This window comes from Pipistrellus kuhlii, unplaced genomic scaffold (genome assembly GCF_014108245.1).
Source record: "Pipistrellus kuhlii isolate mPipKuh1 unplaced genomic scaffold, mPipKuh1.p scaffold_m20_p_7, whole genome shotgun sequence".
NCBI lineage: Eukaryota > Metazoa > Chordata > Mammalia > Chiroptera > Vespertilionidae > Pipistrellus > Pipistrellus kuhlii.
Genome location: NW_023425573.1, coordinates 4367338 through 4387624, shown reverse-complemented (window position 1 = coordinate 4387624; position 20287 = coordinate 4367338). Strand labels below are relative to the sequence as shown.

Here is a 20287-nt window from a genome sequence, read left to right as displayed (position 1 = left end):
CTCAGTGGATAGAGCGTCGGCCTGCGGCCTGAAGGGTCCTGGGTTCGATTCCGGGCAAGGGCATGTACCTTGGTTGCAGGCACATCCCCAGTGTGTGTGTGGGGGAGGGGGGGTGCAGGAAGCAGCTGATGGATGATTCTCTCTCATCGATGTTTCTAACTCTCTATCCCTCTCTCTTCCTCTCTGTGAAAAATCAATAAAATATATTTTAAAAAAAAAAAAAGGAAGGGAATTTCAGAGCCCAGATTTTCATGGTAATTCTTCCACCCAGCCCACCCCCTGGGCCTCGAACTCAGGACTTGAATAAAAGGTAATCTATCAAAAAATCACCCCAAAAGCATAGTTTTGACTGACTTTGGGCAAAGGCATCATCATTTGAAGGTAGTAGAAAAGGAAAACATTTGTCTAAGAAAAGGAAACACTTCATCATCTAACCCCATCTTATAATATTCTGAAGCTTCCTATTTTGCAGGGATACTAGATGGTGACATACAGAGTAACTTTAAATAAGAGGTTATTAGATCAAGAACATTAGTTTGAATATTAAAGTATTTACAATGGAAAAATCTCTACTGTCCTAGCGTTATTGTGTCTGTTACTTTAAAATCCTAATTCAAAGGCATATATGCATAACAATTCATTTAATTAATATAAAATATTTAATAATTAGAATTGTCATTGTATTAAAAACTTGTTTTTATATACTACTTCTGATTCTTTTTCCCCCTCTCCCTTTGATACTTATAATGACTTTGAGAAAGAGAGAGAAGATATGATTATTATCATCAGCATCTTAGAGGAGAGGAACTAAAGAACAAACAAACAAACAAAAACCTAAGTTCACTTAGAATCACATGGCGAAAATTAGGCAAAGCCAGACGCCAGGCCGCTCTGACCCGATGCCACACCCCTGTGCCATCACATTCATAAGCCAAGGAAACCATAATGTCTCAGTGGTGTGGACTATAAAGCCTTCTTCTTCTAAACGACTAGGTGATCAAATGTAGTGGTTTTTCCACTTTTCCATCAAATAAGACATTGATGAAAAATCCCATTGGTCACTCCAAGTAAAGAAACTTACTCAAGCAGATATCAGGACACGTTTCAGTGAATTATTGATGAAAGTTAAGCTGGTTACTTTACATTCCCAGGATGAATTATCTATTTGGTGAAGATCTCTTAGAGCACCCTTCTTATTGTTTACTACGATTTGATATTAAAACTATAGTGCTATATATTCTATTACAAATAAGTAATCAGAAATAATTTTAGGTAAAAATGCATTGGTATTAGAAGCATACGCCATTCATAACATAGCTTACTGCCCTAAAACTAATCACTTTTCTAAGAAACAGCATCATGTGAAAAAGCAATGCTATATAGTGAAAATAATGAGTTTGGAAGTCAATGAGACCACACTAAAACATACCACTTCTGTTCTGATACTGATCATATAATTTAAATTTCTTTATCTTTGAAATGGTAGCAATAGTCCCCATACCCAAGTAATTCATGATATGACAGATTTTAAGTAACAATAAATTTACATGAAATTATTTTGCTTTTAAATAATGATGTAATTGATCTGACTATTCTTATCTTCTACTTACGTGGGCATTTCTTGACACAAAATGCTCCATATGTGTACTTGGCATTGAAGTTATGCTCCAGTTGAAAGGTGGTTGGGTTGTAGACAAAGGTTTGGGGACACTGAGTCACACATGCTCCACTGTCATTGAAATTCATGCAGGCCTGCAACATATCAAGTGTTAATTTCATTAAAAAATAATCCTAATAATAATTATTTTAAAAATATATTTTATTAATTTTTTACAGAGAGGAAGGGAGGGAGATAGAGAGTTAGAAACATCAATGAGAGAGAAACATCGATCAGCTCCCTCCTGCACACCCACTACTGGGAATGTGCCCACAACCAAGGTACATGTCCTTGACCAGAATTGAACCTGGGGCCTTTCAGTCTGCAGGCCAACACTCTATCCACTGAGCCAAACCAGTTTCGGCAATAATTATTATTAAAGAACATTTTTTAGAGAAGTTTGTGTACTTTACTCAGTATATATCAATTTCATGAAAACTGTAAATTTTGAAAATTTCATAGCTATTAGTGCTTAATTTTAAGTTCAAATTTGCTTAGGACTTCTACAATTCTACAAAACTGTTTTTCCAATGTCGGTAATACCATCTATAGTTTATTAATGTTCAAATTGTTTAGCATCTATCCACTAATTTATGAATTGTCATTTACTTTAAATTATCAAAATTAGCTAATAGTGAAAAGTCATTAAACACACACTGATTCAAAGGGTTTATGTTGAGTCTTCGAGTCTAGTGCTAATAACAAAATCCCCAGTTCTACAGGGCATTTGGTTATTAGTGCTAGACTAAGTGCTAGACTCTTTTAGAAAAATATTTTATGGTTTTCAGAGAGGAAGAGTGAAACAGAAACGTCAGTGATGAGAGAGAATCATTAACTTGCTGCCTCCTGCACTTCTCCTACTGTGGACTGAGCCCGCAACCCAGGCATGTGCCCTTAGCCTGGTGCCCTTCTGTCCACAGTCCGGCTCTATCTACTGACCTAAGCTAGTTAGGGCCAAGTTAGACTATTCTTAAAGCTAGTGTTTGGAGAGTTCAGTGCCTTAAGTGACATTCATGTTCACTGTGTAGTGAGAAAACACTCGATAGCTAATAACACTGACCTCAAACAAAGGCTCTCGCAGGTGACTGGTCAAAGGGTAAATGGAGGGGTATTTAATGCCAAATTAAATAAGATGATGCCGTTTTCACAATGCCACACAACTTGGTACAAGCCACCAATTCAAGTAAAATATTTAATTTCCACTGGCATATATTTGTATTAAAATCTCAATTTGTTAAATTGTTCAAATGCCTTTAAGAATAATTAAAAATAAATTTACTGCCCAAAAGTGAGGCATGTATTACAAAAATGGAATATAATGACATAAAAACATGTGATTAACAAAGAGTGGATGAACTAAATCTCTTAATTAAAATACATTAAACCTCCTTAGGAATAATTTAGGTCTTGCAAAGCAGGCTAATGTGAACTCAAATAGTAGTTTACAGTCATCATAAATTGTATGTATGATTATTAATAAGCACTAATTTATTCTGTTTCCTCAAAACATTTTCTTCATCAGTTGTTGTTTTAGCAAGCACTTTATTACCAACATGACAATTCCCTGATGATGGTCTTACGAGATGTATAATCAGAACAAGAATCACTGACGATACATTATTCACTGAGCTGACACTTTCCAGGAAGAATCTATTAAAAACCAATCTAGAAAACTCAGTAAGTTTTAATTTATGGCTATAAAACTTCATGTGTCCTCATAATTGCTTTACTAACATACTTTATGAGATGTTGTGTGCAGATTGCTTAGCAACAAAGAAACATAAGCCAGAGGAACCCGACAAACACAATATGGCTTACACCCAGGCCTTGGTCTGGCATTCCTGAGCATCCTGTAGCCAATGCCAAAGTGGAATCGCGGGGCCATTCCATAAAAAATGCAATAAAAATTCCGAAGCTCTCTTGGCACTCTGCTTATCATGGCAATGGGACCGTGAACAAAACAGAGTGAAAGCTCTGGCTATTGGTGTTTTATTGCCGTTACTGTTTTGGAATTGTGAACCCAATGCTTGTTTAGTGTCCCCCAGATCTCGTTTCCAGCCCATGACTGGAGACAAGCAAATAAAAAGGCCTCAATGCAAGAACTGCTGAGGAGCTGCTTTAAATGTTTACACTTTAATATTCTCTTCTTCCTCCTGACTCACTTCCTCTGCACTACAGACTTCTGTTCACTGTAGAATTTAGGGGAGACAAGTTAAATTTTTGTGACATTAAAAAAATATCACAAGTGACCATAAGAGCTGTAGTTTCTGTTCTGCTTATTTTTCATAATCAAGTGCCAATTAAAAGAAATTACTCAATTCTAAATATATATGTGTGTTCTCTGAATATTTGAGAAGGGATAACAAGGAAATAAATTTCTGTGTTTATTTTTAACAACAAAAACAACTTATGAGTTAGCTTAAAGTGTTCTATGTGTGTATGAAATTGCATTAACTAAAGCTCACAGAATTGCTTGTATGTATTCAAAAGGACAGAAAGAACTGTATCCGAGCTATCAAAATATAATTAAAAGTGCCCCCAATAAATGCTACATGTTAATTTTAAGAATGTAAAAGTATCCTCTTCTAAAATAAAAATCACACGGATTAACATGTAAAACTCTTCAAGTGTGTATTTGTAAATCTCATAAATTTTGAATCATATCCATTTGTAAACAACATAAAAATGCTTAAATTTATAAACATATCTTAAATTCATATTTAAGAAATAAAAATCCAAGTGTCTCCACTCAGAAACTCAATGACACAACAACATAAAGAAGTAATCACTGTAAATGTTGGGAAAATGCTATTAGTTTTTAAAATATGTTTAATATGCTCTCCTTCAGTCCTCTATAAATCTCACTGGTAATATAAATTGCAACAGAAAAACATAACAAACAATCCTAGCTCATCAACTGCCACCCAGTGAATGCATGACTTGTAGGAAGGTGGAGAATAGTACTTAATCCTTAAGTGGTTAAATGAGGTCTTTTTCAATCGGGTGTTAAGGATTCAATGTGCCTGAGACAAACCAAGAAGGGAGGAACAAAGAGCACCACACTTACAAAGCAGTCGGTGTCCTTCGGACCTGAGCAGCCTCCAGCACACTCTCGATGACAGCAGTCACTGACGTAGGGTCCATAGCATCTGCCATCACATTGTTCTGCACACACCGTCCTTGTCACTGCAGAAAACAGATATGAAGCCTGGTCAAATCAGCCACCAAGAGAAGTATCTAAGGGGACTTGGATTAAGTAGCTGGAAAAAACTGGCCTCTAGAATGTCAATGAACCCACCATTGACTCCATTCAGCTAACACGTGCTGAATGAAGTCTGCAACTGATCAAAATTACTGCACAAAAATTTCCAAATTAACACATACATTAATTTATAGAGTATTTCTTGTGCAAGCAAATTCTATTGTGATTTACTAAAACCATACAATTTAACCCAAGAGAGTCAAGTTTGAAATAACTGAATGAGGCACTCTAGTAGGTTATGAAAGATGGAATCAATTCCCACTGGGCACAGTTAGGTCCTATAGCACGTGTCCCCAGAAATAAACCTGAGGTTTTTATCGGTCAGTGCAAAAAGAAAAAAAATATAAATCTTTACATGATTCATATTATATCTTACATGATACATATTAGATAGACAGATATATAAATGAAATGGGGTTGGGGGAGACAGACAGGGAGGGAGAGGGAGAAAGATAGAGAAAAAGAGAGATAGAATTAAGCAGTAGTAGCACAACTCTTTCTATTCCTAATATATCAGTGACATTTCTACTGAGAGTCTTCAAAAGAAGAACCATGTAAGGAATAGAGCGATATTCTTAAAGGAAGGAATGGAGGGAAAGAAAGAAGAAGGTAAGAAAGAAAAGTGGGAGTGAGGGAGTACAGGAGGAAGAACTAAACACTAAACACAACAAAAACTCCCACTGGCCTTTTCCTATAACACCCTTTAATACAGTTGGCAGAATCCTATAGGTACACTTTAGTAAAATCAATGCTATAGACTGGGCTTCAACATTACGATATTAAGTAAAATAATTCTGCTTATCTCACTTATTGAAGGGATATTTTAAAGTATTTTGGAGAACTAAATTTTATAGGATACTAGAGGCCTGGTGCATGAAATTCATGCACAGAGGAGAGGTAGCATCCCTCAGCCTAGCCTGCACCCCTGTTCAATCTGGGACTTCTCGAGGGATGTCCAACTGCCTGTATAGGCCCGATCCCACTGGCAGTCCGACATCCCTGTCAAAATTCAGGACTGCTGGCTCCCAACAGCTTGCCTGCCTGCCTGATTGCCTCTAACCGCTTCTGCCTGCCAGCCTGATCATCTCCTAACCATTCCCCTGCCTGCCTGATCTACACCTAACTGCTCCCCTGCAAGCCTATTGTCCCTAACTGCCCTCCCCTACTGGCCATCTTGTGGCAGCCATCTTGTGTCCACATGAGGGTGGCCTTCTTTGATCACATGGGGGCAGTCATCTTTTGTGTTTTGGAGTGATGGTCAATTTGCATATTACCTCTTTATTATATAGTATGTGTAGCATGTCACTTCTTGATTTCTGTATTTCCATTTCAGCCTTGTGTCTTCCTACCTCACTGACTAGTTATTCAAAGCTTCCTTCACTGCTTCCATAGCAAAGCACAACTCCTTAAACATTAGTATTCCTCAGAATTGGTCTTGGTTGAATTTGGCAATTTTCTTGGGCTGTGGGCTCATGCCTGAATGAAATCATTCATCTTTTACTTTGCATACTACCTATAGGGAGATTACTTTCAGATTCAGATTTGAATTCTCTATTGAGCTACAGGATGCATCTCTCTCTTTTATTTCTCTTCCTCTCTCACTTCCTTTATTTCCCTCCCCTCTGTCCCTTCCTTCTTTTCTGCATTTTTGTTATAGCATCAATCACCATCTAATATATTTTACAACTCATTTGTTTGCTAGTATATTCTAATGTCTACTTGGCATTCCTGTACTTTTTAGTTATGTTTCATATACACTACTTCTACACAATACAGTATATGAAATATACCCTAATATATTACATTATATGTACATTAATGTTCCTACATTTTATCCAGTAGTATATTTATTTAGATGTCCCAATTTGTAAACCATACCATATAAAGAAAACATTATTTCATATTATATTTAAATAACAAGTTTAAATATAATTCCTCTTTCTTATTTCAAAAGGCTTTTTTGATGTACCAAGACCTACTAATTAAAACAGCAGATAAATGTTAAGTAACCAAATTACTAGATTTGAAATAAGTTTTATCACAGGATTGTCTATTAATTTGCTTTTAATGGAAAGGAATTAACTTGCTCAGCTGGAAAATAACATGAAGTAAGTCAGCAAAAATATCCTATATTTTAATCTAAGTCATGTACATTGAAGTGTTAATCTTTATTTTCAACTCTATAGTGATGAAAGGTAAATTTACAAAATGTCTTTCTCTTTATTTATATGCTTTGCTTGCTTTCTCCCACAAAATGAGAAAATTAGTGTACATAATATTTATAAAGATAATTAACCATAAATTTATTTTAAAATTATGTATTAAATATTTATATTAAGATTATCACATTGAGTACACTATTTAAATATGAAAATAATATGCTATGATTATAATCTAAGAGAACAATCTTATTTTCTATAATAATATTATACTGTGGAACTTTTAAAATATGTTTTAAATAATTACACTATATGTGTTGTTGAGTCAATTTTAAATTTTTCAAAACAGCTATTTATTTTATATAGTGGTCACATATCTCATGTCTTTAGGACACTTTGATCTTACACATGCCATTCCATTGAGGGTCATGCAAAGGAATAACTAAGTCAGTACCTTTAAATGTTTTAATTTAAGCTATTAAAAGATAATTAAATTACAGGTTTTGCTTCAAAATCAGTCTAGCATTGATTTTAAAAATAAACAGTGAAATAGCACTTTTTGGCATCATGGTTTTCACATGCCTTAATACCAATTGAAAATTCAGCCTGGCTGGTGTTGCTCAATGACTGAGCATAGATCTATGAACCAGGAAGGAGGTCATTATTTGATTCCAGGTCAGGGACATGCCCAAGTTGGGAATTTGATCCCCAATGTGGGATGTGCAGGAGGCGGCTGATATTTGAGTATCTTTCATCATTGTTGTTTCTATCTCTCTTCTCCCTCTTCCTTCCTCTCTGAAATCAATAATTTTTTTAAAGAAAGTTCAATAAACATGAAGCGTATTTGGGAAGTGTTTGCTTGACATATAATAATATAAATGAGCAAAAAGGACAAAATATGCTTAACTCTAAACAGTGATGTGACATAGTTCAAGAAACATTTCTTAGCATTATGTAAGATTTGTTTTTAGAAAGAAAATATTCTCTCTGTAAAATCCATTTAAGGGCATTAGTTGATGAATAAACATTACTTACTATTAATTAAGCACATCAAACTATACTCATATTTTATTATGACAGAAACAAAACAAATACAGTTCCTGAAATCAATGAGATAACTCACTTAGCCTCTATGGGAACATTAACTTATAATTGCTGTGGTTATATTAATTTATATCCTTGCTTGAATATTAATTCATTAGCATTTTCCCTGTATTTACTAACATTTATAAATTGCTTCATTGGGTGCATTAAAATATTTTGGTCAAATATTAATGAGCTTATTCATTGGTGATACATCACTAACTATGATTGCTTAATACAAAGGATAAAACCTGGGAAGCTAAATGTTTATTATATTAGGAGAGTAAATTTGAAATTGGGAATGAGGATTCATTCAAAATATCCATGAGAATCAGATGTGTAACGTTTAAATGCTACATATCCCACAGGTAGGAGGTACTATTGAGAGACTATCATCTCAAACTGTTGCTACTTGTAGTCCCAAGGAGAATAACCAGGCACCTCTGTGTACTCAGTGCCAAGGAGACACTAAAAAAAAATTTAAAGTAAAGATGCACGCCCTCCTCCTCCATTCTGATTCAGCCACCTAATTAATTTCCTTTCAATATGCACAAATCAGGGCACTGGGTCACTGGTATATCTAAAATGTTCACTGGTTGCAACTAAAACTAATACAATGTTATCTAAATGTCCATTAATAAGGAACATTTATGTGAATAAATATACCCATAAACACACACATATATGCCAAACTTCTTGCCAGCTAGTAATCACTTTGTGGAAAAATATAGGGTGGGGCAAAAGTGTTCATTGATGGGAATACATTGTTATATTTCAAGTCTATATACTTGAGTTATATGGCCTTAAATAATCTATAATATGAAATAAGCTATACACCCGACAGAGCAAATTAATTATCCCAGTGTTACAGATGAAGAAGTTAACATTTAAAAAATATTTAACTAGCTTATACTGGGTTGCATAACTTATCATAAAGTAGGGTTTTAAATTAATTTCCAGACTCCTATATATCTTCACTAACATGTTTACATTAAGAGCCACAAAATAATACTAGGTATCTCAATTTAAAGAACAAATGGGGTGCGGGTGGGAGGAAGATAATTTCAGATGCTATTTTAAATGTAATATGGAAAAACTAAAATGACCTACACATCTCTGTTTTATATTCTTGAAACATAATTTGTTCTGGAGTAATTTTATGTAACAACACAATTATGAGTGATGAGTAATGAAAACTAAGATATTACTCAAACACACTTCAAATTAATGGTGAAAGCTACAAAAATAAAATTATATTATAGTTAGCACTTTATTAAACCTCATATGTGACTGAGGTTAACCTACTGATTTTAGAGGAGGACACAGACCCAGATGGGGCCAACATTCAAGTCCACTATCTCAGTAATAACAGTCTTAAAGTGGAACCACCACAAACATGCACTTTAAGTATTATATATGTGCAAGAATGACTACAAACTATGACTCTTCTTCTCACAGAACAATTTAAATATTTCTGACTCTACTGCTCAGTGCCCTGTCAGTAATCCTTCCAATGTGCTGCATTCACTCTCCAATCTTCTGATCAGATAAGATTATCTCTCGCCCCAAACCTTAGCTTGCATTTCTGCAGTTAAGTACCTGATACATACTAAGCTTTTGAAAAAGCCAACCAAGGAGTTGTTTTTGAAGGTATCTGTCACAAATAGACATATGTCCAGCTATATTACACACTACTATGAAAACACCTAGATAAGAAGCTAGGCCGCCACCCCACGCGTACAATTCCCTTTAGAGAAAGCCCTGGTAACCTAGGTGACTGACAATTTAAGTGACCCCACTTTTTCCTTTCCACACACAAACTCCTGCTCTTACGTTTTAAATTGGCCAAGAAAGATTGAACGCATGCAACTCTAGGCATCTAAACCTGGATTCCAAAAGAAGCAGAACATTCACATTCTCTTCTCCCCTCCCCTCCGCTCCCCTCCCCTCCTCTCCTCTCCCCTCCTCTCCTCTCCTCTCCTCTCCCCTCCCCTCTCCTCCCCTCTCCTCTTTCCCCTCCCCAAGATCTTTTTGTGTGGCCATTGGGCCATCCCCTCTGAGATCTGGGAATAATTAGCATTATCATTGTTTGTTTTTTGTTCGTTTTTAAATATATTTTATTGATTTTTTTTACAGAGAGGAAGAAAGAGGGACAGTTAGAAACATTGATGAGAATCATCCATCAGCCGCCTCCTGCACCCCCCCCCCCACTGGGGATGTGCCCACAACCAAGGTACATGCCCTTGACCAGAATCGAACCTGGGACCCTTCAGTCTGCAGGCTGACACTCTATCCACTGAGCCAACCCGGTTTTGGCAGCATTATCATTGTTTTATTGAAGTTCCCTGATGATTGTTGCTGATGTATGTCTTGCAATCATAATAAGAACCACAAAGTCTGATCCAGCCACAATGTTGGCTCTGGTTCAAAGCAGTCTGTGCGGGTGGACCACCAGTAGAACAGGCTGAGCGAGGGGTTTAGGCATTCCCAGTGACTATATTACACTATCAGTAGTTAAAAAGGACATAAATCAATTCCCCAAATTACCTGTATCTCTGTCAATATCTGCATCTATGTGTGTGTGATCCACAGCTAATCAGTGAGTATGGATACAGGCACACACATGGAAATATCCTAACCATGCGAGAAGCAAGAACAGGTATATCATTATTTTCAATATTTTTATTGTGTTGATAAGGGAACTTGAGGAAACAGAGGTCCTTAACATTAAGTGTAGAGTTAGAACTACATCTCTTGTCTTCTCCTGATGCCTTTAGTCCAGTATTTTTTTTTTCTTCTTTTTAACTTTTCAAACATTCCTCATTTTTGTCTTATTCCTTAAGACATTTCCAGAGAACAGGCACAAGTTTATGTATTTTATTTATATCCCTTGAGTCTTTAACATGGCATTAAGCAATCTCTCTTGAATTCAAATGTACTTTATAGAAATTTCAATATAACTATGTCTTCTGTAGTTAAAATGAAAAACATTCCATTCTTTTAAATCTTAAAAAAAAAAAAGGTCACCAAGTTACAACAAATATAATCAACATATAGCAATATCAAGAGCGTAGTAGGAAAAAATATTTTCTACAAGCAAATTATTGGATATCTTTTGGAAATGTTTTAGATGGGCATAATTTTAGAAATATATGCAAGTCATCAGCCCATTATAATGTTTCCATTAATTTTTACAATAGCTCCAGAAACTACAAACACAAAAATGGAAATAGAAAATCAATAAGAAGGCTTATGGACTTTTAAAGTTATTAGTAAAATACAGGAGTTTTAATTAACGCTGTTGACTTTTCACAAAGGCTAGCTGTTATCCTGATTGATCGAGCCTGCTGGCTCAGCTCTTTCCTGTTTTTTCATTGGCTCCCACGTGGCCTTTCTCTGCTCCGATTGGATATTTACCACACCAACACCTTCTTTTTTAAACAGCATTTGTTCCACTAAAAACAATTACATTTTATTTAAATTGTATGTGCATGCATTTATGTGGGTGTCATTCATTTATTCCTATATTGATAACTTCTCATTTTGGTTTTACTACTACTTTTGGAAATTTCATAAAGAAAAGGACATTTTCATTTTGAATTGCTACATTTTCTTGCTTGCTGAAAATTTGAGGACCTGAAATATATAATACTCCTCAGATTTGTAGCATTCTCTTCAAAGAAATTCCAGATCTATTTAGAACAAGTAAGAGTATATATGTCTCCGTCCTTTAATGTTTGTCCTGGTAGTAAATAGACCATGGTGGTTTTGTTTTTTTTGTTTTGTTCCTATTATTAAACTAAAAGTTTTCAAATATTACAACTACTGAGAGTAATTTTGTTTATACATAAATAGAATTAATTATTGAGGAAAATGCTCAATACTTTTCTAAATTTTTCCTAGTAAGTTCTATAATATCTGCATAGAAACAATAAATAACAGGAAGTGTTGTTTGGAACTCGTTTCTATTTTGCCAAGACAGTGACGTGCTTCATTCACCATTATCTACAACCGAACAAATACACTGTTTTTATTAATTTTAATGCTATTCTATTTTTAACCTAAAAATATTTTGAGATAATCTAGCTAGAAACAATACTGTAGAAGTAATGGATGAAATTCACAATATACAATAGTTTTCCTTTGGTTAAAATGATGAATAAGCTTTAAGCAATTTCACAGATGTTTCAATGATCAGAGTATATCTATTCACTCCAGTAATTGAAACATGCTATTGTCAAATGCACTTACATTTTCCAACTAGTTTCAAGGCAAGAAATATCATATGTAAAACAACTTAGAAGACTGAAGTGTATAGCAAGTGGTAATCAGAAGAGAATATTTTAGTTGAATAGCCTTCAGTTAAAGAAAATTATAACTACATAAATGCAAAATATATGCAAAGACGAGGGGAATCAAACTCTAATGTTTCGATATATTCTCCTCCTTCTAAAAACAAAAATAAAATGCAGTGTTTAAAGGAGGTGACATTGAGGTCAAAAGGAACATATAAAATGAAAATCCATACTGCCTAATAAGTGACGGGAGAGAACTGACCTGACACTGAGCTCAAAGAGAAAAGGGGCTTGTGGTATCTACTTTAAATGAGATAAGTTTGCCTTAGACATCTTGCAGGCACAGAGATAGCATTGTTCTTTTAATCGTCATTATTTACTTCTTAAATCTTAGTCTCTCTCACACCTAAACCTATGCAGCTCAGGACTCAGTTCTTATGACTAGAGAGTTGTCATTCTGACCAGTAAGCCTGCTAAATACAATTCTGTAAGCTTTAGAATTGACATAGCAGATACATTTGTCTCCCCTGACATGACTATATTAATCCGCCAAATCAATTTACTTAAGGCTAAGCTGTGTTGTGGAGTAATGCGGCCATGATTTCACTGAGCTTACAGGCACTTTCAGCCTGAGTCTCTTCTCCACATGTAATGCAGCTCTCAGTGCTGAACCACGAGCTCTATGCTGACCTACTGCTACTATGTAAGAAACTGTCTTGTTAAGTTTTTAGAGTCGTGATGCTGTAACATCAGAAAGAATTTAAGGAGAATAAATTCAAGTCACTTTAGAAAATCATGAAGTAAAACAGTAACAACACTTGGCTCGATTCTATAAGCACAATTTTCTTACTTTAGTATTGATAAAACTCTTTCAGTTGCCTAAAGTTTTTCCTCTAGAAATTTATTTATAAAAATAACATATTTTAGAGAAACATTAAATATAGGTGCTGGTGCTGCAGTTAGTAGGCTGAACATTATATAAGCTATAGAAGAACAGTAACAGACTTAAATTATTCAAGATGCAAAGAAGTCTAAATATAGCACACAAGCCAGTATACAAAAGAAGTCTCATAATGTTACTAAGTTTAACAAAAACTTACAAAATTTTATTAAAATTTCTATAGGCATGTATAAGTTGTCCATAGCACATTATCAGTTTATTTATACCCTCCTTTCATTTTATTAAGTCTATTCTTTTTCATTCCTTCTTTTAAAACTTCTGGCCCTTTCACTCTTTCATTTGGCATATAATACCCTCTAGATCCAGCTATACAATTTTAGTTATATGTGAAAGCTAAAGAGTACAAACAAACAAACACATTTACAGACACAAAGAGCAGACTGATGGTTGTCTGAGGGGTGAGGTTTGGAAGACTTCCCGAAAAGGGTCAATGGGTTAAAAAGTATATATTCATAGTCAAAAAATAGTCATGGGAAATGACATTGTAATGGCTATATGGGGTGCCAGCTGGTATTTGAGATAGGGAAGGGGAGGAATTTTGTAATGTACATGATTATCTATCCACTATGCTGTACACTTTAAACCAATATAAAGTAGTATTGAGTGTAAACCGTAATTAAAAACTAACATTTAAACAAACTTCTGCCCCTTGCAGACTTTCCTTCAAGCTTACCATAGTTACCCACATTTTTATTTTCCCATATCTCTATTCAGAGATATCTCTTTCTGATCACCTCTCTTTGCTTTATTTCATCCTTACAAGTCATGCATTATCACCGATTTGTTCTTCCAGAACCTGAATCGTTTATCTTTCCTCCCATTTCTCACTATTTAGTCTTATAGACGATAATTCCTGGCATATTTGCTGTTTTAGAGAGGAGACATCTGCGGGAAGATGTCACCATTGATAAGATGTGGTGAATGAACACAATTCTTAACATTGGATTCCTTAGTGGAGGTGTAGGGATTTTAAGTATTTTTATTGCTCTTTCCTAATGATTGAAGAGTCTCAAAGAATAATGATCCATTAAAAAATAAGCAAATATTTGGCAAATCATGTAGTTGAATATCCTAGAGAAGCCCCTGAATGTATTTGGTCATTAAGAAAAGAAATCATGCCCTAGCTGATTTGGCTCGGTGGAAGAGCCTCGGCCTGGGGACAGGAGGGTCCCAGGTTCGATTCTGGATAAGGGCACATACCTAGGTTGCAGGCTCCTCTCCGGCTCAGGCCCTGGTCAGGGCTTGTGCAGGAGACAACCAATTGATGTATTTCTCTCACATTGGTGTTTCTCTCTGTCTTTCCCTCTCTCGGAAAATCAATGAAATACATACATATATATATATCTCCTTGGGTGAAGATTAAAAAAAAGAAGAAAAATCATTTCTGAATAATATAAGACTATGTCTTTCAGATCTTGCAACGTACTTTTGTGCTGCAAATCAAGAAGAGCTCAATATTTTCTTCTTTTTTAAATATATTTTTTATTGATTTTTTACAGAGAGGAAGGGAGAGAGATAGAGAGCTAGAAACATCGATGAGAGAGAAACATCGACCAGCTGCCTCTTGCACACCCCCCACCAGGGATATGCCCACAACGAATGTACATGCCGTTGACCAGAATCAAACCCAGGACCTTTCAGTCTGCAGACTGACGCTCTACCGCTGAGCCAAACCAGTTTCGGCAAGAAGAGCTCAATATTTTCAAAAAATCTTGCACAATGTATGTCTTCTAATTTCTTAAACGGTCAATCAGGATTCAGAGATAAGTGCACCTCAAGTAGGCCTAACAAAAAGAAACAGTAAAACTAAAAGAAGCATCAAAAAAATCTAAAATAAGCCTGGATACTTTTAATTATTTTTTTTTTGCACATGTATGTTACATCTCTATGGAACTCTGGAGGTCTCATGTCTCTATGGAATCTCTCATGAGATCTAATTCTCAAAAAAATATGGCCATATTTCTAAAATCCGGGTTCTACCATAAGCATGCATATCTTTGAGGAGTTCCAAAATACGTTTTGCCTAAGGATGTTGGGCTCTTTAAATATGGATGAGCAATTTCCCTTTCAAGTAACTCCAACTAGGAGAGAGAGAGCAGGAGTGAATGCCAAGGGCAACCAGCCTCCACTTCAGGAGCCTCCTCTTCACTCCAGGGCTTGCAGCCAGGATGGTCAGGAGCCTTCACAAGGCGGAACTGGGCCGCAAGAGCTTTTTCATGCATTCACATTTAAGAAATATTATGTTTTCTAAGAGCATCTCCTTCAGTTTATGAAAATATTAGCTATTCTTTATTAGGTCCTTCATATATGCCAACAATATCTAAGCATTTCAACTACATTACTAGATTGGATTTTATTCCAAGAGAGCAAACTTCTTCTGAGCAAAGTGTAATTATTTCTATTTTATAGACTTGGTAACTAAGATATAAAAAGATTAAGTCACTTTTTCATGCTAGGAAGTGGAAACAACTGGGGTTTGTTTCAACTGTCTGACTTGAAATCTAATGTCCTCTCCCAGGAAGCTGTGCTATGCAATATGGTGTATAGGAAACAGTGCTGTAAATTTAACATCTCCTTGAATAATTTTCCCAGCTGATATTTCCCCAATTGTTAAAAAGAAGTTAGTGATAACTAAGCCCTTTTAACTCATAAGAATATTGTGAAAACAAATCTTAAAATGAAAACGTTTTATAAGCTCTAAAGATTTATGTGAATAAAAACTAACCCAAAATTTAGACTTGCACATATCAAATACATGCGAATGTCTATTGAATTTACACTTTATCGATTCTGCCTGACTGGTGTGGCTCTGTGGTTGAGTGTTGACCTATGAACCAGGAGGTCTTGGTTTTATTCCCAGTCTGGGCACATACCCAGGTTGCAGGCTCCATCCTCAGTGTGGGGCATGCAGGAGGCAGCCAATCAATGATTCTTTCTCATCATTGATGTTTCTATATTTCTCTCCCTCTCTCTATATGAAATCAATAAAAATATATTTAAACATTTTTATTGATTCTGTGGAGTAGGCACAGTGACTATTAGATAAATATTAGGTTGTAAAGTAAAGTTAATGTCTATGCTGAAACATTAGGTGAATTAAATGACTTTTTGGCTGGTGATTTAATACATGACTATAGTGTGATGCTTTTCATACAAGACTCATTCTCATCGCCACTTTGTGGCAAGTAACAAAACTCATTTAAATGTACTAGGAAAACACTGTTTCTTAAGGCATCAAGAACAGAGTGTAGCTGAACCACATGAAGGCCAGAAAAGTAGGATATCTGTCTCCCTCTCCCTCTCCCTCTCCCTCTCCCTCTCCCTCTCCCTCTCCCTCTCCCTCTCCCTCTCCCTCTCCCTCTCCCTCTCCCTCTCCCTCTCCCTCTCCCTCTCCCTCTCCCTCTCCCTCTCCCTCTCCCTCTCTGTCTCTCTCTCTCTCTCTGTCTCTGTCTCTGTCTCTGTCTCCCTGATTCCTGTTAGCCCTTGCTGTATGGCTAATTTATTCTTGTGAGTCACTGAGAAATGGCTGTTTCTGTTTCTCATTAACACACGGTTTAAAATGGAAACCTCTACTAGGTTTACTATCTCTTCAAGTTCAAGTTTCTATGATTGTGGTACCAGTATCTGGATCACAAGTCCAAATTCTCTAGGGAGAGAATACTATTGGTCTAGCTTGGGTCAATATCTACTCTATTACAGGATCTCCTAACCTTCATTTCTATTAACATTTTTCCCCCTGAATCATTAATCTTTGTTCTGTGAGAGTGGAACTCTCCTGTACCTTGGTAGAATGCTGTTAAAACACTGCCTAAAATATTATAGCAAGTATACCTATTTCAAACAGTAATTTAATGAAAGTCCTGTTAAAATTCTTGTCAATACTTTGCCCTAAAACATTGCTTTTATGAAATAAGTTAATTTAAGTCTACTCTGATATACTATGCTTCTTCTAACCTTTTTTCAAAGACCCAGATTTGATAATACACTGTTTTGTCCAGGGAACAGGAAAACAAGTATGTACATGCATTGCTCTTGGCAGAGGAAATTGCTATACACTTTATAGAGAACAACATCTCCAAGTTGGTGATTTCTATCAAATTTCTTGCATACATATCCTTGACCCTGCAGTGACCACTTCTAAGAATTACCACCACAAATAAATTAATGCACATATGCATGAAGTGAAAAAAATCAAGGGGCATTGCAAAGCCTGCTAACCTTTGAGTGAAAGATGGGACAGATACTAGTACAACACAAGGAAGCAAAAACTCATTTCCATGTTTCTTATTCCCAGAAATCTGAAAACCATCAATTATTAAAATGACTTGACCATTTCAAGCCTCTGCTCTCTTAAGAGTGGAGCACTTACAAGTCTGGCAATGGTTCTCTGTGGGTCCCCAGCATCGGCCAGTACAGGACTTATGGCAGCGTCCACCTGCGGAAGAGGCACAAACACATTCCCATTACAATCTTTCACTCTCTGACTTTATCTCCTCTATTGAAATATTCTTGCTCCTTTTTGCGGATGTTTAAGTCATGCTAGAGTTGAAGCGTAGCTCATAAAGTGTTTGCTTAAGTAACAAAACCTGAATGTCAAATGCATGTGATGTGAAAAACAATCTCTTCCTACTCGGAATCTTCTCATCATTTTATTAAAAAAGGAAATAAACGGGTTTGTGCATTTTACTAGCTAGCAAGAAGCAAATATTTACATTAAATACATTTTACTTTGATTGCTGACCAGTTTTATGCTTATGACCTATTGTATTTGATACCATTTCTAAAGTGCATGGCTTACTGAAACCAACAATTATTAAGGATTAAGTCAACACTTACATTCAAGTCCATGAAAACAAGAATATGTTCTTATAAACACATAAAAAAAACACATCAGAATAAAAGGTTGCATACATCATTTAGATTAACTTTAATTGTAGAAAATCATCAAGAAGACCCTATCACTTGAACCTTGAGCTGGACCTGGGCAATTGGAAGAACCTCACCTTGCCCCAGTCCTTGGAATGTATATCCTAGCAGATGTCCCCAAACCAGCAGCTGTTTCCAGGGTATAACCTAGAGAGAGTAGGTGTTGTTGAGACCATCTGTACTGAATACATGAGCGAACCCTTGAAGGTCTCTATATAAACTTTTAAGATTCCAATGGGACTGTGTGGAAGTCTACTCATCTTGTGGCCATCAAAGAAAAGCTTCATAAATAAATCCCCTGGCTTACTGGTATTAAATCTGCCACCTACCAACCTGGAGTGGCCTGCCTCTTTCTTCCATCTCTCCTTGCCCTCAGTGTACAGGTCCAATGTGTGAACCAATATCAATATAAATTTTTAAAAATATATTTTTATTGATTTTAGAGAGGAAGGGAGAGGGAAAGAGAGAGAGAAACATCAACATTAAGAATCATTGATCGGCTACCTCCTGCTTGCCCCCTACTGGGAATCAAGCCTATGACCTGGGTACATTCCCTGACTGGGAATTGAACCTATGACCTCTTGATTCTGGTTGGGCTTAATATAAAATTTTTAAACAGCTAATTTTTTGGAAATCTTAATTTCACAGTTGTCTCACAGACAAAGTCCCATAAGGACTCAACAAAAGAACATTAGCTAAAGCAATTATACATAATATCTTTCTTTGAAGTTTGTTTCTGAATTTTATAAGCTCACTCTACATTTTTGTTAATACACGGGTATACAATGGGCTTATTTTTAGAATAAATAGTAGACATGAAAAATGATTAAAGATGAAAGTTTAAGCTCTGTTAATTTTCTAATATTGACTGCAAGAGGGTATATACATATGGCTAGTCAAGATGTTTATTATAACACTAGAGCCCTGGTGTACTAATTCATGCACCAGTGGGATCCCTTGGCCTGGCCTACAGAATCGGGCTAAAACTGGCTCTCCGACATCCCCTGAGGGGTCCCGAATGGGTCCTCACTGATGCACAATTGGGGCTGGGGAGGGACCCGGGAGGTTGGCCAGACATAGGAGGGCTCCAGGGCGTGTCCAGCCTGTCTTGCTCAGTCCCAATTGGCTGGACCCCAGCAACAAGCTAACTCACCAGTCGGAGCGTCTGCCCCTTGGTGGTCAGTGCATGTCATAGCGAGTGGTTGAGTGACTTTAGCATATCATTAGCAAATTACACTTTGGTTGAGCAGATGACCAAACAAACAGACACTTAGCATATTAGGCTTTTATTATATAGGATGTTGCAAAAATTATGGAATAGGGTTCTATCAAATGTTTCCATCTTTTCTTGATCCACAATGTTTACCTCTTCAAGTTGGAAGTTATTATACTTGGGCAGCTTCTCTTTCTTTCTCTCTCTCCTTACGGTACTGAGTATGTGTATTAAGTTAAATGCTTTCACAGTTAAGGAACAGGTTCAGCAGACACACTTTTTAGACTGAACCTCAGACCAGCCTCATGATTGACCCTTCCGCAAGTAAACAGTACTAATTAAGTTCATACAACAAGTAGGCTCAACTCCAGTCACCTTCCGAAAAGTGTCAGGATCCAGAGTTTATTTAAAGCAATTCTGTTTGTGAAGTGCTGCTGCTGACATCACCAGCGTATAATATCCTGTCACTGGGCCATCTGTTTATTTAGATCTAAACACATTATAACTACATCATCAAGCTCATTCTAGCTGACAGGAAAAGCACTCCATCTGGCCCGAACAATATAACTTTAATCAGTGATAACGATAATTATTATTAAAAACCTACTGGAGTTCTTTTGTACAAAGCTAATAAATCCAAATAGATTTATACCAGCGGAAATTAGAAAGTTCTGTGAAATAAAATGGGAAGCAGTAAAAACTTTTTTAAAAGTATAAACTTCTTTTATGAG

General features: G+C 36.0%; 1 protein-coding gene across 2 annotated transcripts in view; it reads right to left on the bottom strand.

Annotated features, from left to right (window-relative positions):
• The window catches only part of ERBB4 (erb-b2 receptor tyrosine kinase 4), an 819175-nt gene that overhangs the window by 242396 nt on the left and 556492 nt on the right, over nt 1-20287 (bottom strand). For both annotated transcript variants that reach the window (XM_045575406.1, XM_045575407.1), the window contains exons 5-7: nt 17787-17852; nt 4725-4843; nt 1611-1752 (exon numbers count right to left, since the gene is read on the bottom strand). In XM_045575406.1, the coding sequence (XP_045431362.1) occupies nt 1611-1752; nt 4725-4843; nt 17787-17852 (327 nt within the window). The remainder of the gene's footprint in view (nt 1-1610; nt 1753-4724; nt 4844-17786; nt 17853-20287) is intronic.